Raw genomic sequence first — 26,032 nt, 5'->3', positions numbered from 1 at the left:
ATTATTTTTCAGCCACAGGCAGTTATCTACAAAGGACAGTAGGACTTTGCTCTGAAATCCTAAGGCTCTGAATGATGATTCATCTACAGGGACTTTGCAGGGCCAGCACTAGCACATCGTTGGGGTCCAAGTGCCAAGAGACATTTGCACTGTATCTTGGATCAATTACAAAGCCTTCTCTTGTCCAGTGTTCCTCTCAAACTCACAGCTCTTCAGGTCATTTGTATATGACTTTCCTAGGGCCACTGTAACATTACCACACACTGATGGCTTGAAAACATAGACATTTATTCTCGTACAGGTCCAGAGGCCAGGAGTCTGCACTCAAGGTCTTACAAATTCCAACCATGAGCTTTAAAAGAAAAATGCTGCCTATCTGTTTCCTTGCTTCTGGCCTTTGCAGTAATCCTTGGCTTTCATTGGCTTATAGCTGACATCACTCCATTGTCTGTCTTCACTGTCACATGCTATCAGTCCTGAGTGTCTCTATTTGCATATAAAGACAGTAGTTGTTCAAATTATGGCTTGCTCTAATCCCCTATGATCCCGTCTTAACTTGATTATACCCACAAAGATCCTATTATCAAGTAAAGCTGCATTCCTGGGTACCATATCTTTTGAGGGGTTTATAATTCAACCTTGGTAAATGAGTTGGATCAGCAGATGAAGAATGTATCTCCCTCTATAGTTCACAGCCAGTGTGTAATGCCTTTTGTAGTCTCAGAAGGGGCCATATGCAACAGCTTATCGTCATTGTCAAGAGGATATAACTCAATATGCTGTACATTACCAGACTGGGTCATTTCTCTAAGGTTCAAAGGTCTGGCATTTTTGTCAAGTTTATTTCTGAGCTCTGACAGGCAAATGTCTTACCATTATGTTCAGAATAATAGCTACTACCCTTTGCTCACTAGGTCCAAGTGTCATCGATGTAACAGACCAGTTTGATGTCTTGGGGGAAGGGAAAGGTGATGGGTGCCACCAACGATTAAATTATGGCCAGATTAAAAGAACTGACATGCCACTGACATAGGACAGTGAAGTGGCACTTCTGGCTTTGCCACCTGAAAGCAAACAACTTTCGGTGGTTTCTAAGAGTTATCAAGAGCAAAGTATTTGTCAGATCAATAGGTACCGGGGAAGTGATAATATGCTAGGCTGACCATCACAGCTGGGGAGACGTAGAGCAGGTGTGTGAATCCACAGATACAGAGACAGCAGAAATCAACATTGCTCTGTATCCAATTCTCTACTCCATGCAAATGTCAGATCTTGGTTTTGTAGTAAGGGATCCTCCAGGGGGTGTTTCACAGGTGCGTAGTCTGTCCAATTATGCCGTCTACCGTGCCTCAGCTCTCCATTTTGTTCCTTACTTGTCTGCAGTTCTCCCATGGTGCATCTCAATCACTGTGGTTTCTTTTGGACACAGTCATGCTTTCCCTCACAGAGAGTCTATAGTCTCCTTTCATAGAGAACATATTGGAATCCCTTTACAGGAGTTAGAGAAACATAAGAGTCTTATGGTACCTGAAAAACTCCCAGCATGCACATCTCATCCCTCCAAACCCATATCTCCAACCGAGAACCTTTACCTAAATTCTATCACTATTATTATTATTGCTATTGCAAAGCTGAGGATTAGAACCACAGCCTTGCAAGTGCTGGACAAGTGTCATGCCACTAAGATGTATTTTAGCCCCCTACTCAAACTTTAAAACCACCTAAACAGTATCTCTATAAATCTCTAGAGGTGCTGCATGGGAGCCTCAGTTTTGTCTTGTTCGGAACCAGATTGACTACCTTTTCTGCGAACCCATTCTTTCTCTCAGTTTCCCCTGCAAAGGATGGAGTTGTGTAAACCTTATGTAATGTATAATGTAAGTCATTGTGTAAGCCTTAGACTGGGGGTCATTATATCATCTGTATTTCTCTTCCTTCCACATCCCTCCAGTTACAACTGTGTGTATTTAGATCCCGCCTCCCTCTGGCAAGAGCACCCCCAGCTGATTACAATACATGATCAATACAAGATCCTATGGGGATAGTTTATATTTAAACCCTACCAATAGAAATATTTCCAGTTGAGCGTATGCAGATAGGCTAATCACAGCCTGGGATTGCTGCAGTGTTCCACAGAATGGGACAGTTTAGGTGACTCTTGTGTTATTGATGGGCATTTTGGAATGTTTTCCCCAACATTTTGTGGCAACAAATAGTGTCACACTAAAGACTGTTCTGTACATTTTCTTATGTCTAAATATCAGTTATTGTTTTTCTACTAGTTACCTTAAAGTAGAGATTATGACTCGAAGGTGCACAACAGTTAATCCCATAAGCCTTGGCACCATTTTTTTCTTTTAAATTTGGTAGTCTTTTAAACATTTTTCTCATGTGTTGGTAAGAATTATTTGTGCCTGGAGGTGGTAGCTCATACCTTTAATCCTAGCACTTGGGATGCAGAGGCAGGAAGATCTCTGAGTTGAAGGCAGCCTGGTTGGCCTACAAAATGAGTTACAGGACAGTCAGGACTACACAGAGAAATCCTATCTCAAAAAAATGTATATTCTGGGGAATAATTCTCAACCTATACATACAGATAACATATATGCATATATATACACATACATACATATATACATATATGCATATACATACATACATACATACATTTCCCTGTTTGTTTCTTGCTTTCAAATTTGGTGTTATTTAACAAAGGAGGTCTCAGATTTTAAAGTCATATTTGTGTTTGTTTTGTTTCTGTCTCAGGAAGACTCTGTGGCAAGGTTGCTTGTATGTTTTGCAGTATTATTAACTTTGAAATGTCCTGTTGTTTTGCTCTTTTATGTTTGGCTATTTCAAGTACTTAGGATTTGGTTTCACACTCATTAAAGGACAGTATCTAACTTGCTTTCATTTTCTAAATTGAAAAGCAATTAGTCCACTTCTCTCTAGCCCAAATTGAAATGCCACATTTTCTTAAACTAGACTTCTAAATATATCCATGTACAGGTCTGTTTCTGGGCTTTGTACTGATTTTCCTGATCTTGCTTGTTTCTGGGTCAGCGGCACATTGTTCTAGTTACATTGCCGTCTCTTTTTTCCATGTTTTGCTATCTGATAGGAAACCACTTTTTAAAAGGTGTTAATTATTTGAGAGGTGGGGGCACTTTCAGGAGTCAGTGAGTCAGAGCTTTTGCAGAGTGGCACCTGTGACTGAGTGCTGGATGAGTGGGTGCTGGGTACTCTAGGTGTCACACTGCACACTCTTAAGGTCTCTGAAAGACGGTTTTGACAATGATAGGGCTTCTAACTTTCCACTCCGCTTCCTACTGCAGCTTAGCTTTCTGCATCGGATTATTTTGTAAGAGCCTAACTAATGTTTTATTTTGAATAAATAATATGTCTGCAGTATGTATAACTCGGAAGGGACAAAAGTGAAAATTGTCTCCCTCTAGTTCTTAACAGTCAACCGTTCCTATCAGTTTCCTCATGGTAGTCCGGCATGCATTCTGGCCCAAACTTTGTTGCCCTACGTATCTCAAAGTTCAGTTTATATGAACATGTAAGATTCTGTTTTATGAAATGGATGTACCATGATTTATTGTTCAGAATAACAACTAAGTTGTTTTAATAAATGCTTTCAATATGTGTAACTTCTCACATATCCAGAATAAAAATTGCTGTCCAGCGTTGGTGGCGCACGCCTTTAATCCCAGCACTAGGGAGGCAGAAGGCAGGCAGATCTCTGTGAGTTCGAGGCCAGCCTGGTCTACAGAACGAGTTCCAGGACAGCCTCCAAAACAATACAGAGAAACCATGTCTCGAAAAACCAAAAAAAATGTTGTTTTCAGTGTAGTCAAATGGGAAACTTGACATTTGAACAATTTTGTTATCTGAAACTGTGGTCTGTTTGTCTTAGCTCTGTTGTGTGACTATACATATGGGGTCTATTTGTATATAATCTGTAATAATTAGAGCAGTTCCTTGCCTATGTGAGAGGTCTAAAATTTTGATTGTCAATCCTGTAGCCTTATCCTACTGAACCAAGGATTCTAAATTTTGTTTTAACAGTAGAAGCTAAATTAATATATATATATATATAGGGCCTTTATAAAGTTCTGTGTAATAATGCTTATTTTTAGGGGGATCTTTTATATGCCTCTTATACTGTCTATATAAGCCTTCTAAGAATGAATAGGCATTGGACATTTGTACACAAGTTTGGAATCAGTTCTACTCTGGTTGATTATATCTTTTGTGAAGCTTTGTAACTATTTTCTGTTAGCATTCTTTAACAGTGTTTGCTCTTGGTAGTTGTATATTTGTTAAGCTTTATGAAACTGTTGTTTGTGAACATTCTGCAGAAGTACAGCCTCTGACAAAGGAACACAGACAATATTTTTGAGATGTCAGGACACTACCCACAGAATAAACAGAATGGACTCTAGAAATGCTTGACCTGTGAGCCATTCCTTCTAGACTTCTTAGTTGCTCAAAATTGGCCATAAAAGCTTTCTGGCACTAATAACTTGACACCTGCCACTTATTCTCCCAATGCAGAATCAAATCAGACCAACCAACTGCTAATATTATCTTGGCAATGAGACACAAGAGAGAACAAACCCTCTGCTGGTTAGTCAGTGAGATCTTCAGAGAATATTGTTCACAGACAAGGGAGGGGGAATTGTCAGAACGAAAATGAAGTCATGTTGGATGTGGTGATCTCAGCACTTGGGAAGCTGAAGATACCATAAGTTTGAGACCAGCCTGGACTTCACAGTGAAATTTTGTCTCAAACCAACAAGATAGAGTTCCTTATGCCAGACCTTCCAAAAGCAACCAAAGCCAAGAGGCTCTACAGAAATGGTTCTTGTGTACTGTATACTAACTGAATGTGTTCTAACCTTGGCTCCGACTTGTTTTAGATGCAGGTATAATTCACTGAGTTGTTAAAACAAAGAGTATCTGATCTCTGTGATTTCAAGGCCAGCGTGGTCTATAGTAATTCTAGGACACCAAGGTCTGAAAAAGACCCTGTCTCAAAAACAAAACAAAACAAAAATAAACAACAAACATAGAGTTGGGAAATGTAACCAGCCTGCCTGGCACAAATGAATACATTCTAGAGAGATACTTATGTCCCTCTCTTGGGCTTTCATACTATTCAAACAATGTACACAAGCAAATTAGAATTTTCCCAGGAATCTCCTGCTTTGAGAAGAAAGTATGGAAGCCCTGGTGGCATTGGGAGGAGAAATTTGTCCACCAGAAGAGGAATCTAATATCTTTTGGAGACAGATTTGTAACTTGTCAGATAGCCTTGCAGAAGAGACTGGGGCAGAGACAGTGGTGGCCAGGACTACACCTTGGCCAGACAGCTTGGTTCTGTATACATCTTGCCTTCTCATTTTAGGATTCTAAGTTAGACTTGGGGTCCACTGGGCATCTTTGTACCACTTCCAAAATGTGGATATATTGAAGATTTTCCTGTATTCTGCTTTTCACTGTAAACAATAGCTCTGCACATGATATTAGTGGTCCAGGGAGTACTTAAAATCTCAGTTTTGATTTGTATTGTTAGATTGATCTCTAAGAAATTTTGAGAAATTTCACAATAAATAAAGACCATAATAGCATTTGATACTGGGTTTCAGACCTGCTCAGACATATCCAAGCATTATGGGACACACTGTAGAGGCTTTGGACGGGGCTCTGATAGTGAGTCAAACTCTATGTGTATGAATGCGCATGTATGTGATAGTGAGTCAAACTCTATGTGTATGAATGCGCATGTGTGCGATGGACCCATGCTAAAAAGTTCAAGGAAGATCCAGTCATCTAATTAACGAGAATCCTGTTTAAAGCTCTAATAATGAATGAAAATATTAGTAGCTTGAATAAAGAACTTGTGCCTTTATTATTCATTAGAACCTGGCAGTAAATAATAGGTTTGCATTTCACAGTCATGAGGCTGCTAATCAAAGCACAGGACATTGCTTAAGATAATAATTCATTATCCTTCCCAGTAGCAGCATAACAGGGCTTGTCTTTTTGAATTGCTAACTGGGCACTACTAGCCTCTGTTAGGTTCTTGGACTGATTCAGAGGCTGGCTGGTAGTCACATAGCAAGAAGAGAGCACTGTCTCACATATAGGATGGGCTATGATTGGGATCCTACTCCAGGATTCAGCATGGTGATGGTTATCCCACTGTCCTTGTCAGTAGTAATGCATGCTGGTGGGTTGCAAAGGGAGATTGTCTCTAAGCAAGAAGCCATTGGGGAGGCAGAGACTAGTTTTGTTCTAACTCGTGCTTCGTGACTTGATGCTGGTTTTAGTCTGCTCCCACCCCTCCACACCTTATGTCATTTCACCTGGTATCTGCCAGTCAAATTCTTCTTCCTTTCACTCTCTCTGTTCTCATTACTACTTGACTGTTTTGGGGAAGTCCCCCTCCCTTTCAACACAAAGCAAACACCAAGTTTTCAGCTTCTCCTTCCATGTGATATGGGCAGAAATGAGATCGATCCTCACCTTCTGGCCATCTTTCCTTCCTCCTTTAGTGTCTTCTCTACTTTTATAGCTCTTCACAAATTCCGGTCACCTCTGGTGGGATGAAAGGAGGCTGTGCCACTTTGCTTGACTGGGTTCCCTCATTTGGGACACCCTCCCAGATTTCTTCATTCCTTCAGTGGCTTGCTGCTCTGTCACCTTTGGTTGTTCATGGGTCTGAGGACCCAAGCACCTCCCTTAAGTTAGCATTTAGTACCTGCTAGTAATACCCCACGCTCTAAAGACAAAAGTGCAGAACTCTCAATTAGTCTGGTCAGAGGAGATGTCTTGAAATGAACCAACCACCAAAATAATCATACTCCATTAACAAAATTTTATTAGGAAAAACTTCTCGACTTGCCATATTTACCCAAAATGACAAGATTTTAATCAGTTGAATACAAAAGTTTCCCCCAGTTTCTACTATTTGGAAGCAAGAAAGATGACATGCAGAGCAGTATACCCGATACCATAGGTCTAAGGCCTAAGAAGTGATCAGCAAAGCATGCATTAGTTTTAAGCTTTGGGCCTGAGAAAGACATCATTCTCCATCTCCCTCAAAAGCAAGTCCATCATGTCTTGGGCTCCTCAGTCTGAAGCCTGCTCTTTGGAGCCTGATAGCAACATCTGCATTTCAAGAGAAGCTAGGCTTGAGGTATCTTATGGCTTCAAAGGCACAGGTCATGCAGCTGAATTAAAAACTATTGTGTTGATCTCTCCAATGCATCCTTGAGCACACTGGGAAGGGGTGAGTCCGGATTGGTGCTTGTCCTTGGTGCCTCAGTGTGGCTTAAATGCCACCAGCCCTATTATTTTTGCCTTTTTGCTACCAATCAGCCACCAGTATTGGAACTGGGAAAGGTCAGGGCCCTGCACAGTCTCCCCCATGTGGATCATGTTGCAAAATATGTCTTCCCAGCATGCAGAGGGAACCTGCTTCAAGAGCCAAGAAGTTGCTCCAGTGCACAAGGAAGGGAGGCTCATCATTTGGATAAAACACAGAATGTGGGAAAGAAACCAGCTTTTCCTGGAAAGAGTTCCCTTAGACTGGCAAGAGGCCCTATGCTTAACATAGACACACCTGGAGGCAAGTAGCTCCTTGGAATAGTGGGAAGAACAGTATGGAGAGAGTGCCAGCAAGAACAACAGGGTCCCTAAGGCATGGAAATTCTCCGAGGCCATCAATAGTGGGCACTGAATACTCAGTGGGCTCTGCCATGGCCTTAGAATCAGTTAGAACAATTGGAGCCAAGTCCTAAGAGATAAGAACTGTCGCTATGCTCAGAGGCTCTTTTTTCATGTTGTTAATGCTCCATAATTAAGGGAAGGTAGTCCATACTCCACGTGAAGGGCCTGGAGAGCCATCTGAGGAGCAGGAGGCGGAGCCCCCTGCAGACCCGGCACATGTGGTTTATCCCAAAGGCAGCTAGACCTGACTCGCCTGGCCCCCAATCCAGCAGTAAAAATGGCTGTCAGATAATTAAATGAGGTTGGATAATACAGAGGGAAGGTAATGAATTCTTGTCTCTGAAGGCACGGGAGGAAACATGCGACAAGGTTTTGATTCTGTCCAATTTATGTCCTTAATACTTTCTGTCTCTCTCTGCACTGCCTCTTAGGCTGTTGGCATTCCGCAGCGGTCTTGCGTCACTGTCACTTGTGATTACATCTGCCCTCACCATGAAATTAGTCCATCTGGGGTTGACTCCGGGTCTGCTCCAGTTTGAGTTCATAGCTGCCGAGGCCAAGGTCTCCTTCGTAGATGTTTTCCTTGCCTGGAGTCCCGAGTGAAGGCTTCTGATCTAGGGCTAGCTTTGTGGCAGGACTGCTGGGTGAGGAGTCTGGTTCCTGGTAATTCATGGCGAGTTCATCTTGGTTTACAATACATTCCACATCATCCTCTTTCAGGTGTTCCTGGTTTATTAAGATGGGGGGGGAGGAGAGAGAGGGGGGGTCACTTCATGATGAAGGCAGAAAACAGAAGCATTTCTACTGCGTTAAAAAATAGATTTGTGTGTGTGTGTGTGTGTGTGTGTGTGTGTGTGTGTAATACATACACACATGTGAGTGGATACCAGAGGCTGACATCCTGTGTTTTTAATGGTTTTCCACTTTGCCTTTCTTTCTTCCTCTCTATTTTTTCTCTCACTAGATCTGGACTCACCAGTTAAGTTAGACCATCTGGCTAGTGAGCTAGCTCTAGGCATCTTCATGTGCCTCTATCTGTGGGATTACAGGTGCATGGCCCATGCTGGGGATCCCAATTCAGGTCTTCATGTTTTCACAGCACATGCTTTCCCGAATGAGCCATCTCTCCAGGACTGGAAAACCCTTTTCTTTGAATTAATGGCCACTTTCACTATGGCCCATCTGCACTTGTTCATGGCATAGCATTCTCTATGTCAACATGAAAACTTGGCTTTCTCCATAGCCTCAAAGAGTCTCTGATCCTGTGACCCATCTCCATGGGCTCAGGGGAGAAGAATGGGATTTGGTGGGTTTTCTTCACTGGTACCCAGGAAGGTGGACCAGAATCAAGACAGCCAAATCCTGTGTCCTTAAAGAGGCCCCATCTGGGTTTGAAAGGCCCCTGCCTTCTCGAAAAACTCTTGGATCAGGATGTTATGTTTCACTTTAAATGGGGTTTCAGGACATTTCTTGAGATAAGTGTCACAAGACTAGAAGTGACTGACATTGGCCATAAAGGATGGGATAATGTCAGAAATGAATATATCTGACCAGGAATGGTCACCTCATCCAGAAGTTCCCCCAAAGAGAGTGGCATCTCAGCTCTTCCATTTGTTAGGAAGGATGGCACCTTAGGACAGGGTTCCACCTTTAGTCTACTCTGGGAGCATCTGAGAGCTATTTAAAATGAATCTGTTGTGTGAGGAGTCTTTCGGTCATGTTCCTGTGGGAAGCCCTCAGCGGCTGAGGTTATCTGAGAGAAAGAGCCTCCTTCTGTGAGGATGCTGGCTGATGGCTCCTTAGGCCTCTCTCAGCTCCCAGACTCTGTGCTTCTCCAGTTGCCCGACACTCTGATTTGCTGGTAATGACTCTAATTGCTTCTCAGTAGTTTTGTTTTGTTTTTTATTCTACTCCCCTGAGCTATAAAGCACAGACCTAATATCCAAAACTTCAAAACACAGCAGTTTGTGAAGACACATCACTTTTACATTTTCTAAGTTCATTTTATGATTAAAGATATTGGTAAAAATAAAAAAATCCCCCATTTTTTTTAAAAAGAAGAAGCCAGCATCAGCAACAACTGAGCAGAGAAGAGAAATACTTCTTGGTGCAGTAAATGTCAAAGCTGCCTCCCCCTCAAGCTAAGGAGGAAGCCTGAGGTCTCTAGCTCATCCATACTCACCGGGCTTGCCCCACCTGACTGTTCACTCACCCCGTAGGCCTGAGGACTGGTAAGCAGCCTGGAGACAGGGCCACACCACGCAGGCAATGTGGTGGTCAGTGGAGGACCTGAGTGGGTTAAGATGGGCTTCAGATATCTGGGGTGGGGCCTGTTAAGGAATACTTGTCAAAAGGAGGTTAGGCTTTCATTTCTCACACAGCAGAGACCTTTGCATGCTGTCCAAACAGACAGTTATGTTCACCTTTAAATCTTCTGCTCCCTCATTTAGGGAGCGATTTGGCCTGCAAAAATTGCTGTTCCTAATCTTCGCTCTATACACTGGTGTAGGCCTTCGGGTGGCCTTTTATCATGCAGACATAGCGAGGGGCTACACAGTGTTAGAGAAAGATGCAAAATGCCCAACCCCCTATTCCTCGAGACCCCACACGGTGGCTAATCTGTTTAGAGAATACCTTTTGAAGAATTACCTAGAACAATAGTATAAAAGGTGTGTTTCCTAAAAATTGTACACAAACACGAGTGTGTACATGTGTGCACACACACATACAACAAGAGGGAGAGAGGGAGAGAGAGCTAGAGTAAAACACCACTCATTTCCACAAAGAAGCAAGAGGTATTTCATAAAACGCTCAGCTATTTCAGAATTGGGTAGTCAACACTGAATGTTTTCCAAGATTCTTCATTTTTAGTATGCAATACAGTAACTTTATACTTCATACATCAGTACACTTCTATACAAAATTATGCAAATAAGCTGCTGCTAGGTTTGTTCTATTGTCTAGCACCTGTCCGTCTCATTTCTTCATCCCAAAGTGTTCCAACCAGTTAAAAGGAAACCTGTTCATCTGAAGCCATTGTGCTCTCCTCCAATCCATCAATAATGAAATCCCCAGAAGGAGCATCATGTGGCATTATTACTATTATTATTGTTATTATTATTATTATCTGAAAGAAAGTAGTGGAATTATTCCACCATTCTATTAGAAATGACTTCTAAGTTTATATTATTTCCTCTGCTGGAGTGTATTTTATCTCATCAACTTTCCACACAGTGATGATAAAAAGAGAAAGGGAGAAAAAAGAAACACTTGACACTGGTTGGCTTGTGAAGATCTGCAGCCACCCACAGGCACTTGGGGTGGGAGAAGATCCAGGGGATGGCTATAGGGACTACCCATAGCTGGAGAATACCTCGTTCACTCCCGTGATGTCCCAGCAAGTGGGAGCAGAGGGAGGATCTCTGGACCCCTCTGGATGCAGATCACTTGACAGTAAAGTGGCAATGAAGCAGGGGACTGTGAACGTGGCTCAGGTAAGGAAGAAAATAACTGACGAGATTTGCAAGCCAGTCTGCAGTGTTACGTGCAAATGGGAAGGTTGGCTCCTTTAAGATGAGTGGCTGGTGAGGTCACTTGAGGACCAGGGAAGAAATTATCCTTCAGAGACTGGCTTTGCTGTCACATCTTATAAGTACACAGACAAATCTGAAAGCCCTCAATGGTATCCTATTAATTTTCATTAGAGTGTTATTTCCTTCATTTTCTGGATGAAGGAATTAAGGCCTGGAGATATTATAATTTGATGTAACCTAAAGTCTCCCTTTGCAATTTTTGTTGTGAGCCTAGCCCTTAATGGCTGAGCCATCCCTCTATGACCCTCTCCCTCTTGCAATTTTAAATCCATCACCATCATCTCTGTCTTACTTAGGTTTTTATTGCTATGAAGAGACACCATGACCATGGTGACTTTTATAAAGGAAAACATTTAATTGGGGCTGGCTTACAGTTCAGAGGTTTAGTCCACCATCATGGCCTGAAGCATGGTGGCAAGCAGGAAGGCATGGTGATGGAGAAGGAGTTGAGAGTTCTACGTCTTGATCTGAGGGCAGCAGAAAAAGAACTGAGACACGAGGCCTTGCTTGAGCTTCTGAAACCTCAAGGCCTCCAACAAAAACATATCTACTCCAACAAGGCCACACCTCCTGTAATGCCACCCCCTGTGAACCAAACACATGAGTCTATGGGGGTCATTCCTATTCAAACCACCACATCTCCTTAAGAAGGGAACTTACCAAGGCAGAATCAGGTATGGCAGGTGATCTGCAGAGTTCCCTAGAAGCATCTTTTGGAGTCTCTTTCTGCTGGTGAGCTGAGCCTCTTCTGAGCTGGGACAGGAGAGGCTTAGCTGTCAGGGTTTACCATATGTACAGACCCATGAAAATAAGTGGAAAGGCTTTTCAACGACCAACTTAAGAACAAGGAAAACCTAGCCAACTTGGTTTCTTGAGGCCTAAGTAGTGGCATGTCAACAATGTCCTAGGGGTACCAGTGTGGTCAAGGCTCTAAGAGTGTGAGAGAGGCCCAAGGACCTCTATCAGGCTTCTCAGTGTGCTAAAGAGTAAAAAATGACAAAACAGGGTTATTTAAGTAAAACACAAGTTTAAAGTTGCACTAAGAACGTACTTTTAATCCTGATGAGGTACTTGTTTAAATTATGTACAATACCATTAGAGAAAACCCTCAAAGACTAAAATTCTAGGGTTTTTCTTTTTTGTGAATATTAGAACTAAAACCAAACAGAGCTATTTAACTCCTCCTGGATAGGCTCTGCAAATGATATGGACATGAACACAAGCTGTATTATACAACTGATGGTCCAGTTATTAATCTGTCTGAGCCTCAGGTTTGTTATACATAGTTACTAAAATAACATAAACAGAAGAATTTAAACTTTAACTTGCCTTTCAGATGCTATTTTTATGGCATTGAGGATTAAGACTAAGGTTTTTGTCATGCTAGGCAGGCACTCTACCATCGAACTACACCCTTGGCCCTCTTTTTACCTTTACTTTGAGATTGGGGGCGGTTCTCAATAGGTTTCCTATGCTTGCCTTGAACTCGTAGTTTTCCTAACCAAGGCTCTCAAGCATCTGGTGTTATGTCCCTTTGCCACCAGGCCTGGAACTATTTATCTGATTCTTAAAATTTGTTTTTGGCGTTCTAGTCCTTGTCTAAGTGACAGTGGGGATCAAAGGTAAACACACCTGCCACTCAGGCATTTGGTGCAGCATTGGAATTTATGAGCGCTGAGGCAGACCTTGTGCCCCTGGACATCTGTGTCCATTGAAAACTACCCAGTAGGGGCTAGCAGGAAGTGATGAGTGGGGGAGAGGTGGGCAGCCTTTGTTGATGGGTGATTCCTGGGATCTTGGGAAGCACACAATGCTCTTTGACCGTTTTGTAGTGGTGTGAACCCCAGGAAGCATGGCCTCTCTGCATGATGGGAGGTATGGTGCTCCATGCATTGCCAGAGATGTGGAGCCCAGACTGTACTCCCCAACATCTTGGCTTGCTCAGTGATGGCCATATATGATGTGCTCAGTGTCTGCTGAATCTCTGGTACAGGATGATATGGAGAGGTGGTGTGGTATGAGGAACAGGAGTAGGTTCTGAATGAGTTCCCAGGAAGAATGAGAAAGGCAGATTACAGCTAAGGCACAAGTTTTTCCCCAAGAATGGAAGGCTAAGACAGGTCAAACGGACCACTTGAGCTTGTACTGTTAGACAATGGGGGGTCCCAGGAAGCGTGATGATGACACAAAATTGGGTGTTTAGAAATTACCTTTGTGCCTCACTCACTCACTCACTCACTCTCTCTCTCACTCATCCACTCTCTCACTCACTCACTCACTCACTCACCCACTCTCTCACTCACTCACTCACTCACTCTCTCACACACCCACTCACTCACCTACTCTCACTTGTTTCTTTCTGTACGCTTTTGTTTTATGTGCCACACTAATGCAGGCTAGAGATGAACACCCACAGAGGCAGAGTAACAATTATGTGAGAAGATGGACTGCTTCGTTTCCAGCCTGCAGTACCCTTGGGTGCAGGGATATTCCTTTTATTTGTGTACAGTATTTGGTATATCTTAGTCACTCAATAAATGATTGCTAAATCAATAAAGACACCAGCTAGGCGAGGGCAAATAAAGGCTCTGTGGAAGGCAGTAGACCTGGCCTGAGACTACGGACCCTTTTCCCATAGCTTTCCCTCTTGTCCTAGAGACAGACTAAGTGGACCTGCCTAGTAAGATGATTGAGTGGGAACAGGGGAAGCAGCAACTTTCTGGTTCTTCATTGCTAAGCAATATCTGAAAAGCAGCTGGATCTCCAAGGTTACCTGAATTATTAAAAAGTAGGAAAAATCTTTTGATCTACAAAAAATATCCTCAACAGCAGATTTTGCAAAATGTGTTATTTTTCTCATTAGGACTCTAGTACGTGTTTGGGGAGGGAGATTCCTCAAGGGGCATTTGGTCTTGCTAGCTTTGCTTCCCTAGAAAGCTGAAAATGCACTGAGACAAAATGTTAAGCTCTTGGGGGAAAACAGCGGCTTTTCTCATTTTTAAAGGGACTGGTTGTTTGGTTCAGGAATGAGTGGAAGCTGGAACCCAGCCTGAGGTTTAACACATGAGAAACAGGAGAAAGCCATTAGCAAATGCATTTTCTCCTTTGGTCAGAGATATTGGAGCAAAATTTAGTACCCATCCACATTAACAACTGAAGTACCTGGCCACTCTGGTTTTTGTCTTGTGTTGAGGTTTGGCATACTGGATCATCATACTTCATTCATTTTAATTTACTCTAAGCAATGGATGTACAGTTTGTTGGTGTTTGTGCCTTGTTTAAGTGACGTTTCACAGAGAAGCAAAGACCCCACTTAAAGCCCCACCACCCCTTTGCATGGACTCAAGATTTGTTTTATTTATCAGAGTCCTGTGTTGGATATAAAGCCTTTGCTTCAATGGGATATTAAGTGGACATAGAGCCTCTGAGGGGTAAGCGGGATGTTATGAGGCCATCATTGTGTATCATGATGCCATCATTTGTCATCATTGTGTGTTATGATGTCATCAGTGTGTATCATGAGGTCATCAGTGTGCTGTCTCCCATGGTGTGATTAGTGTCCTCAGAAGAAATTTGCATTCTCTCTCTCTACCAGGAGGAGAGGCTTTACCAAAACTTGACCATGCTGGCATCTACTCTTAAAATGTTAGTTTCCAGACCAATGAGAACATAAATTTCTGGTTTCTGAAACCAAGTAGTCTATGGCATTTTGTTATAGAAGCCACAGCAGAGTAAGATATCCTTATTTCCAGCAATCAGTCTGGTTTTGAGACCCTTGCAAGCTTGTTTCTTATGTTTTTGTTGTTGTATTGCCAAACTAGAGCAAGATAGGGACACAGAAGCAGGGTAACAGGGAAGCCAATGAGAATGCCTTTTCATATCCAAAAATTTACAAAGTTTAGGATGAGGACAGGAAGAAGCAGGGTAACAGGGAAGCCAATGAGAATGCCTTTTCATATCCATAAATTTACAAAGTTTAGGATGAGGACAGGAAGAAGGAGAGCCTACTTGTTTCTGACCCACATCTATGCGATGGTCTCTGATGGTGGTTTTATCTTGTCTGAGAGACAGCACAGATACTTAGTCTGAGACGATGAATACTTGATGTTGGTCTTGGATTACCAGAGTGGCATGTCTTGGCTTGTGGAGGGAAGATTTGTCCATTCTGGGAACACTCACACGAGCCTGTAATGTACTGTCCCGATAAATGGGTTTTGTAAGGACGACACACTTGCCAGTACCTAGTGGCATACAGAAGGAAAGTATGTGTCTCTAGGTCAGGTGCTTGGGAACACTCTACTCCATTCATTTCTAACTTTTCCCATTTATCTTGTTTTCTCCTCAACAGTAGAGGCAGGTGCTATAGCCCCATTTTATAAATCAATAAACCTGGAAGCAGACAACGTTTTGAATTCCAGTCTTTTCTAACCCATTCTTAACTGTATTTCCTGAGTACGTTTAGCTTCTAGTGCCAGCTTGCCAGCAGAGATAGTGATGGATGAATGGCAGGTGGGTGAGATGAGTAAGTGTGTACTGGACTAGATGCTAAATTGACTCTCAGTCCTTAGGTTCCTGTAGAGTACCTGGGTCCCACATGCCTTTCTGGGCCCCACAGTGCTATTTACAGAGTATCCAGCAACGGGGCTAGCAGAGGACACCCAGACTTGTACACACACAATTGTTCTTGGATTCCAAAATACAAATCACACCATTTTTGTTTGGTTCTCAGGAAATGTAGCCTAACAAAGTGTGTCCTTCCTCTTCACTTTGGATATGCCAGATTTTATCATCTGATGTTTGCTGTCTTGTCCTTCTGGTTAAACATGTAATGGGCCATTCTGTAGAGTTGGCACCTGGGGCTCAAATGGCAGGAAGGCTTCTACAAACTCCTCCATCCCTTAGCTCCCCAGCTGAAGGAGGAATTATAGCTGACCATGGCTAGGTGGGAACCTCCTTCACAGCAGCTACTCTGAAAAAAAAGCAGAAATCTCTTTTTCCATAGCATATGTGATGTTCTGGTTTTAAAATGATAGAAAGGTAGATACACTATCTTTCATTCATATAATCACATAAGAACATGCTCTTTCAGTCAACAATTAATTGTATACTCTATTCTCTTAGAGAATATTGCCTTAGACAAATGCAGGGACACAAAGGAAGAAACAGATTCCAGAATAAACACCAAGGATCCTGGGTTGCCTAGAGAAAGCCAGTGCCAGGTGAGCAGAGACCCCTCTAGTCTAGTCCCTGAGCTCTGTCCCTTGCATGTCCTTCTGCTGAGATCCCTCTAGTCTATAGTTTCTGGGCTCTGTCCTTCACATGCCTTTCTGGGGAAGGTTATCCCTTGAAATCCAGGTGATGTGTTTCCTGCTTCTGGGAGCCTTCTTGGACCTGCCCTGCTGAACTGTTTCAGGGTCATCCTGCTTTGACAACCATGTGTACACATATGTCTGAAAACATTTGTCATAGTGCCTCAAAACTAACTATTTACAACATGATTTCCCACTCTAGACTCTGGCCTCCTTGATGTCAAGAACTTTATTTAGTTTTTTTCCTCCTAGTGATGAGAATTGAACTCAGGGCCTTGTATGTACCAGGTGAGCACACCTGATTATATTTTAAAAGGATTTTCACTAGAGAGAGGAAGAGGGAATTGGCAAACCTTATAAATCGAATACACAGGTTAATAAAAAAACACACCACAGCTGCTTGCAAATAGAACTTGATCACCTACTTGCAAAATCCCTTGGCCCTGTTTCATCCTCATCAAAGTGTCCCCCTCCTCCCACAGGGACTTGACATCCTGATTTTTATATGAACCATGTCCTGAGCTTGCACTATAGTTTTATCACCTGTAAGCGCATTCCTGCACACTACAGTTTGTCTTGCCCAGTAAGGAAAGGGTATATGTCTTCTGATTCTTGGGCTCTTCCCCAACATTCTTGTTTTTTTTCCAGTCTATCTGCTGATGATCCAGTTGACTTTGGGCATTTCCCAGTCTGCATTTTGCTGATTAGAGCTCAAGTAAAAGTCAACTTTCTTCTGCCTTGGGCACGTCCTGCTTATTTCCAGTTGGCTCATGCATGCTCATATGTGATTGTTGCCCTTGGTGAGGCCCTAGCATCCACCCACTGACAAGTAAAACACAGGTCATCTGTTTGCTCAGTGGGAGTTGCAAAATAATGAAATTGTATCTCTAGAATAACTTTGCGAGGTAGACTATTTTAAAGAGGCACATCATTTATTTATTTGGTTTATTTGGTAGTACATTAGATATGGAAGACAGTACCTGAGTCATCCCATGTATTTGTCAGCATTTAAGATAATGGTTCATTTCTTCAGTCTTTCTAAAAGTGACTGTTATTTTTGGCAAATGTCATAGTGAGGTGGTAAGTTTAAGTTTATTTGATTATAGTTATTATTGTTGATGCTCAAATTGACCCATCTTCGGTTAGTGATAGTTTTTTCAAGCCACCTCCTGAGTCTTAGTGACATGATTCCAGTGTCTTTTTACTTTTTTGAGACAAGGTCTCACTAAGTGTCCCTTACAGATGATGGGAGTGCACAGCAGGTGACAACTAGTGTTCAACAGGCTGACCTGCCAGATGAGTGATTCTCTGTTGGGGGGCACAGTTGTGGGGTCACTGGCAGTGGATAACTGTTTGTCTCTGTAATTTCTCCCATGAATCACTTCATTTCTTCCCTAAGAATGGCTTTGGGTGTTTCCCCACTGCTTGTGTGTTTATCTCATGAAAATATTCTATCTACTGGGCACATATATCTGTGGATGATCATGAAGATCACTTCTCACTAACTGTGTAATTTTGATATATAGAATATATTCTAGGATATGCTTCATAACTAGAGCTACTGTCCCATGAGGACCATGTGACACTTAAAGTTCCCATTATTCAGAATACTATCAGAAAACAACAAGTTTTTCCCCAACTAAGGCAAGCTGCATACAATTAGCTCATTTTTACCTCAGAGCAAGTTCAAACTAGACTAAAGTTTTTTTTAATGGATCATAAGTTTAAAACTTTACAATTATGCACAAGGTCAGAGTTGCAGGTGTCTAACCAAAGTTATTAACACAAAGAAGCCTAAAAACTACGCCAGTCAGTTCTTCATTTGTCTAGGCCAACTGATCAAAGACCTATGCCTTAAAACTTATCTCACCGGGTACTATGCCCCAACCCTCTGCTCACAATCTTACTCCAGAGAGCTTCAAACTTGGTGTTGCCATTGGTAAAGGGCTCTGCTCTTACCACTCACCCAAAGGAATGTGCTTTTGACCAATGGGATGTAACTCCTGTCATTTTTTATTATTGCTTCAGCCTCCTGTTTAAAAAATGCATTTAGGTTAGAAGAACAGAGAAGCAGACAGAATTGGAAGAACAGAAACAGAGAATTAGAAAATTAGAATTAGAACTAAAGAATTAGAACTAATAAATTACAGACAATCTCGACAAGAGAATAGGTGGGCAGAGGAATAAAGAACATGACTTGAACAGCACCTGTGTGAGCTCATTCTGTAACTCCTCAGACTAGAAATCTTCTAAGTTCCCTTCGCTGCATTGTGGCAACTGACCCGAACCCTGGGAGGGAGTCAGCAGGGCTGGACTTGATGACTCCCGAAAGTCCCTGACTGCCATTCATATGAATTGACCTCGAATTCATAGGGATCTGTCTGCCTCTATTTCCAACTTCAATACCTTGGACATCATTTTTTTTTCTAGACAGGGTTTCACTGTATAGCTTTGGAGCCTGTCCTGGAACTAGCTCCTGTAGATCAGGGTGGTGTCAAACTCACACAGATCTGACTACCTCTGCCTCCTAAGTACTGGGTTTAAAGGTGTGCACCACCACCACCTGCTTGATATCATTCTTACCATATATATGACTATTGTTTTCAGGCTCATCTTATACATATCTTGGCTCATAGCCTGGATCAAAGATTTCTCTGGAATTTCCTGTTTTCCTTTAGCATGCATACACACACACACACACACACACACACACACACACACACACACACACAGAGGCTGGTTAGTAACGCTTCATCATATCCATGGGGCAAGTACTTTCCTCATAGCTAATTTTAGGATATTAATGTGACATGGTTGAATGTGGAACTGGGGAAAGTTGTGTGCTGTCTGCTTTTATCAGCTACCCTTATGTATTTCAGGTTCAATATCTCATGCCTTCCTACAGATATTTCCACCTGAAGTTCAAGTTTCTAATTATTCAGGGCATGACAAAAATAATTAGAATTTTGCATAATTATTCATTTGTTATCTCCCATATTGCACACAGAACAGACACAGAATATTACTATTGTCACCACAATAATTACAAAAATGTTGATTTTTGCATATTCTCATTTTTTGCATTAACACTTCTTTTGTATTCTAGCTTCCCACAAAACTCTGTAGTAACTATAGATAGCAGCCCCTTATTTATATTGCCTGTATATGTGGCTATTAATATTTTCCTAGTCCCAGCTGTACAAGTACTGTGCATCAAATGCCCACCATCAGATCTTCTGTCAATGTCTCACAAGTCATCTAGATTTAAACTTGTTATTCAATAGATTTCTCAGGAAAGGCTCATGGCATCAATGTTCTCTGAGTTCTTGTATATTGATAACAGTCAGTGCCCATTATATTTTGAAAGTCAATTTTTCTGGAAATAAAATCATTGACTTATTTTCTTTGAAAATATATCAATATATCACTCTATTTCTTTTGACACATGAAGTTGCTCCTGAAAGTATAATGAAAATGTAAATCATGTGCTTTTCTACCTGATGCTCAAGGGACTTTTTCCTTAGAATTTATTAGTACTACTAGCATTTGTCTGGTGCAGTCTGTTCTAGCCTGATGGCCGCAGGCATGAGGCATGCTCTACAAGCAGTTCCAAACCTGGTATTTCAGGAAAGGTCTCTGACTTAAGAATTTGCTGTTTCCTTGCTCTTGTGGCTGGAATATGAAGTGCTGACCCCAAACTCATGCTTGATCCCAAGCAATAGTCAGAGGTGGAACACCAAGGGGTGGCTGGGCCATGAGATGCTATCCTGACGAATGGATTAGCAATCTATGGATGAATTCATGGCTGAAAAGAGTAACAGGGGGTGCGATCTGGCTGAGGAAAAAGGTCAGCCAGGAGCAGGATGCTTACCTCTTTCTCCTTCTCTTTCTTTTTCTTCTCTCCCTCTCCCTCTCCCTCTCCCTCTCCTCCCTCTCCCTCTCCTCCCTCTCCCTCTCCTCCCTCTCCCTCTCCCCCCTCCCTCTCCTCCCTCTCCCTCTCCCTCTCCCTCTCCCTCTCCCTCCCCTCCCTCCCTCCCTCCCTCCCTCCCTCCCTCCCTCTCTCTCTCTCTCTCTCCCTCCTTCCTGGATGCCATGGTGCCAACAGCCTGCTCTGATGCATGTGCTTGCTGTTGTGATTTTCTGCTTCACCTCGGTCTAAAACTGGGCAGTCAGCTAACCGCAGGCTGAAAACTGCAACCACTAGCCAGAAAACCTTTTCCTCCTGCAAGCTGTTTTCCTCAGGTGGTTTGTCACAGCAAGAGAAAGGTAATACATGGGTTTTGCCTTCCTTCTTTAGGGGCTCCTGTTTCCTGGATGTTCAACTTGGTTTGCTCGACTTTGATATTTGTCATTCTCTCTCAAATTCTTTTTATAGTCTTTTTTCTTTATTTAAACTTTATCCTTTTATCAGCTGTTTTTTTTCTCTGAAGGTATTATTCATTGTGCTTATTTGTAATTTAGCCATGATTTCTAAAATGATTTTTTTCTTTTAAATTATTTTTGGAGTTTAAGTTTTTATGATTCTGATTAATGTTGTTTTGTTTCTTATATTATTTGCACATTGTTTTCTAACTTAGCTAATGAGTAATGGAATAGTTCTGATTTACTTTATGGGTGTATTTTTGGCATGCATTCTTTGTGTATGTTATTTATGTTTTATTTTTTTTCTTGTAAAAGCTACCTAGGACCTGACTTCCATATTTTTGCATTCATTTTTACATGAAATTATTTTTCTTGAACTTATGGCAAGACTCTGTTTTCAGGAATGTTTTTCCAATTCCAGGGTCCCTCTTCTGTGGAATTAAACATGACATTAAATATGGTGGCTTGTATTCTGAACTTCCCTGCCTGTTTACTCCTCCAGCTAACCCGGACCTCATATATATTTTGATTCCACTCAATGTAGTTTCTCGCCCTACCCTGGTGGATCTATCCTGAGAACGTTCAGCCTACTTGTCTGCTCTAGTCCCTTCAGCACCCCTTACTGAGACCTCTCCATTTCTGCTGATAGAGATGGTGATACTCTCTACTGCCTGAACACCTTTAATGCTTGTTTCAAAGGCATCCCAATTTCCCAGCTTCTCCCAGATACTACTACTTAGCTGTTTCTACCCACTTGTCATCTACGTCTTGTGAGACAATTTGACCCTAATTTGGGTGGAAATGTGTCCATGGGTGTTTTATCCAGCTGTTCCACCCATTTTTCTACAGGGGTTTGTAGAGATTCAAAGACTGTCTTGTTAATGCCACTTCCACCTTCCCAGCCCCCAGAATCACTCAAGCTGCCGGAGATCTGCCTGTAATCAAACAGTGTCCCTTAGAATTATCAAAATGAACATTGGAGCCATACCCAGGTGAGCTAGGTAGTCATATGATGCCTGGAGCCATGGTTCTCCACCTTCCCTGGCAGAGGATTTATCTCTGCAAATGCTAACACACTCATCACCTGTGTGCAATTTTTTCAGACATTCGCCCAGGGACTGGAGTTAGGAAACTGAGGAATGATTAGGAACAAGGGCAGATTAAGGAATGATAAAGTAGAAGACTGATGATCCTGTTGGTACCAGGGGTTAGTTTTTTATCAGCGATAGCTATAGGATCTACTTATCACTTGCTAAGATAAATCTGTTGGAATCCTCATATTCAGACCATCCAGGGACAGGGAAAGGGCATCGATGTTTGTTTGAAAGCTTAAAGGAAAGATGAGAATTCTAAGATACCAAAGCACCAGTGTAATCAGGACAAATGGAATCAGGATTAACTAGCAGACATGCTGGAATCAGGAGGAAACCTTAGCATGCATCTAATCCACATCCTTGGATCTTCAGAAGAAAGTCTACACCCAGTCTCTGCCAGCTGATCACCTGACTGCATCAGAAGCTGGTGCTGTGCTTATTAAAATGCAGTCTCCTGGCCCTTTAAGTTGACCCTCTCACGTCTGTGGGTGAGACCTGTGATACTGTTCCAGGATGATCTCAGCTCTTCTTAACCAATCTGTTTACAAATGAGGCTGCATTTTGAGGTCCTGAAGTTAGAGCTTCCACATGTCTTTCTTGGCAGGGGTGGGGGAAAGAGGATTAGGGGTGAGAATGCAATTCAATGTATAATACCTAACTACCTTAGGGCCATCCAAATTTAGTGTTTACTTATTCACAAATTTTTGAAGTAAAAGGACAGACTAGGCTTGAATAACAGCTTTGCTACTGATTATCCATGAATGGTTAAATTTTTTGACATCTTTGATCTTTATAAGATGGAAATAACTTACCACAGTGACCTCATAATAGAGAGGATTAGATGAGATAAAAATAGACATAATTTCTACCTGGTTGTCCTGAAACTAACTCTGGAAACCAGGCTTTCCTCAAACTCACAGAGATCCTCCTGCCTCTGTATCCCAAGTGCTGGGATCTGTTGTCCCAGAGTGAAGGACAGTGCTCCAGGGAGGAGGAAGAGGACACTCCAGTGCTTTCCTTCCTCAGTCCCTACCAGAATGCATGGGGACTAAGTTCACTTTCTCAGCAGAGTCGCTCTTTCTGTGGGACTCTACCTCTCAAATGTACAAGGATTCAGACCCATGTGTTGTCAACTCCATGCTTTAAGTACCGGCCTGTGTGAACTGAGCATCTAGACTACAGTGTATCCTGCTCAGCATTAAAATAAACTGCTGTACTGAACAGTCAAAGATGGGCTTGGAGGCCTCCATCATGGCTGGGCCCTTAAGACACTACACGTGCATGGCAGCCCTCTGTGAGTCTCTTCCTAGTCTCATTGGCTATGCTCTTCCACTAGCTTTCCTGGAATTAAACTTGATCCTTTTTATGTGTTCTGTCTCTCTGGATCTTTACAGATAATGTTCACTCCAGTGTGCACCTTGGCATGTGGGAGTCCTTTACCCATTTATTCACATGCAGATCTCCTGTTTCCAAACCACGACCCTTTGATGTTTTATATTCCACTCTCCCAGGACCCCTCACTCCCTGCCGCACACAGATTCATCATTAAAGCATCGCGCTCTTTCTCCTACCACACCTTGAACCAAAGATGTTTTGCTTTTAGCTTTTCATCTTGCAAGGGGGACCTCTCATCCAAATAGAAGTATTTTGTGAATGACTAAACCTCAATGCCTATGATGCCACATACTTCAAAAGACAATATGGATTTATGAAGGTGGATTTGGTGAGAGGCTGTTCTTGAGTACTCATGTTGCCTCGTCTCCATTGAATGCTTGTTATAGATATTTACCTTGGCACGCACTGACCCTCAGGTCTTGCCTTAAAGCATATAGAGTGGGGTGGCATTTGCCTTCCCAATGCCTAGTCTCCCTTCCTTAAAATAAAAGACCCAAGTTTTTAAATTAGTCTACTTCCTCAATAGATAAGGTAGCCAGCAAAATCGAAGAAATTGATAGATATGGTTTCTAACTATTTAAATAAAGCATTAATCTTGTCCCCTTTCCCTTCTTGTCTAGAACTTGAATGCATTTTCTGGAACTCCAGAAGCTATTCTGAGGTCCAGAGTAAACTTGGGGATGGATAACAAGCACACATTAGCACTGGCAGAAAGAACAAATAATGGGATTATAGTAGTACCAGTGACACCACTGAGCTCCATTACCTGCCACTGACAGCCAGACTTCTCTAACTGGGCCTGCCTTCTCTGCCTGCTGTCTTCCCCTCAAACTCTCACCATCAGGGAATAGCCATTTTGTCATGCCTATCGGCTATGATGATGGACCGAAATCTCTGAATCCATGAGCCAAAATCAACCTGTCCTCCTGCAGGTATTTTGTTACAGTAGGAACTAATACACTAAGCTCAAGGCAATGGAGCAGAGCTGAGGTCTCTGTGCCTACCAGAGAACTTCCTCACCAAGATTTCTACAAGCTCCTACCAAGACCATTCTGACTGCACGCATTACCTCAAAATTATTTGACCATATTTTACCTCCAGTTAGGCTGTGTGCATCTTGAGGGAGGGATATTGTCACTCATTCCTCTTTGTGCTCACAAGTGCTTAGTGCCAAGTGACCAGAAATGAATCCTTTCAAGTGATGCTTGATGGATCAAATCGAGACTTGAGAGAGATTTGGGGCTGGAACGCAAATTCCCTTGGGATCTTATTTTCGATTTTACCGGCAAAGTAATAAAGTCTTGGGATGTGGCACCGATGGAGTCCTTTGAACCCATTATTGGATGGAAAGGGGAAAAAAAAGTTCAGCTATGGTTTCAGCTGTGGATTGTCCCAGGGCAGTTCTTACTTGCTGTCACATTTTCCTGCCATGAAATCCATGTCCCTAGAAAGCCCTGGGGCAGCCTGACCAGTAAGGATGCCTTGCCTTCTTGTTTTAGCCTCCTCAAGCAAGCAGCAAAGCCTTTCCCCTGGGACTGTGGAACAGAGATAACTGGATCCTTGGGCATGGTTGCCCGTCTCCTCTGCAAGCCTCAGCCCTGTCCCCTTGCCCCCCCCAGGTACTCTGGGAGGGTCCTTCATGACTGAGTTGCAAGATTAAGGGAATATATGTTTGGATAAGATGCTTTTATGCTCCAGATCAAAGTTTTCACCACTGGGGGTTCTAGACCTCTTTCAGCATAAGTACAAAGCCAGCTTTCCCCTCCTGGTAGATTAGGGCTGCAAAGGACGACATAGTTTGTATCTGCTATACCAACAATTTTTCTGGGGACTAGAGGTCACGGCTACCAGGGAACCAATGTGATGAGAAAATGGAAAGCACACATTTTATTAAAGCCACTTGAAATGTTGTTTGGCATGAACAAAATTGATCTTTTGGCTAAATAAAACCACTGGAGAGCAAATTAAACTGTGACTCATAATATGATTATTCTGTCCTTGTAAAAATAATAAAAATTGTTTTGGTAGGTTGGCTGTGGGTGTTTGTGTGCTCACTTTAATAAACAGTTCTAGGACCCTTTATGGGAACGCACAGATAGGGATTTAAGCCAAAGCAGTGGCTGGGGCTGTTCTGCTTGCCATGTTGCAGGAGAGACAGAAAAAGTACCTAGCCCACAAGGCAGTCTTACTCTCTCCAATCACTTCCCATTCACCCTGATTATTTATCATTCCTTTGCAAGTGTGAGCAGACTCACAGAACTGAGAGGAACTGGAAGTCTATTCATTCTTTAAGGATACATAAAGAAAGTGGCAGTATTTGGAGTCCCAAATGATAACTCTTTTTTCCTTGTTAACATCCAACCATTGCCAGGAGCACTGGCAGAGAAGACTCACTTAATGCCAGCTCTAGGAATGTCAATGGCCTTTAGCTCTTGTCCTAGCTTTGAAGTCTGTCTTGGAGATCACCTCAGAAAATGGGAAACTGAATGGCTTGTCACCTTGAGGTATACTTCCTCTCTAATGTTTCAGAAGGATGGCA

The 26,032-nt window shown here is 42.4% G+C and overlaps 1 protein-coding gene across 1 annotated transcript in view; it reads right to left on the bottom strand.

The window, feature by feature from the left end:
* Window positions 1–6,872: 6,872 nt before the first annotated feature.
* Slc9a9 (solute carrier family 9 member A9) overlaps window positions 6,873–26,032 on the bottom strand; it is a 534,247-nt gene continuing 515,087 nt past the window's right edge. The window contains exons 15-16 of the mRNA XM_040739467.1: window positions 9,953–10,058; window positions 6,873–8,466 (exon numbers count right to left, since the gene is read on the bottom strand). Coding sequence (XP_040595401.1) covers window positions 8,239–8,466; window positions 9,953–10,058 — 334 coding nt within the window. The 3' untranslated portion in view covers window positions 6,873–8,238. The remainder of the gene's footprint in view (window positions 8,467–9,952; window positions 10,059–26,032) is intronic.

The sequence above is a fragment of the Mesocricetus auratus genome, unplaced genomic scaffold (assembly GCF_017639785.1).
Source record: "Mesocricetus auratus isolate SY011 unplaced genomic scaffold, BCM_Maur_2.0 Super-Scaffold_100691, whole genome shotgun sequence".
In the NCBI taxonomy this organism is placed as follows: Eukaryota; Metazoa; Chordata; class Mammalia; order Rodentia; family Cricetidae; genus Mesocricetus; species Mesocricetus auratus.
Note: the sequence above shows the minus strand (reverse complement) of the source record. Positions and strands in the feature narration are given on the sequence as shown.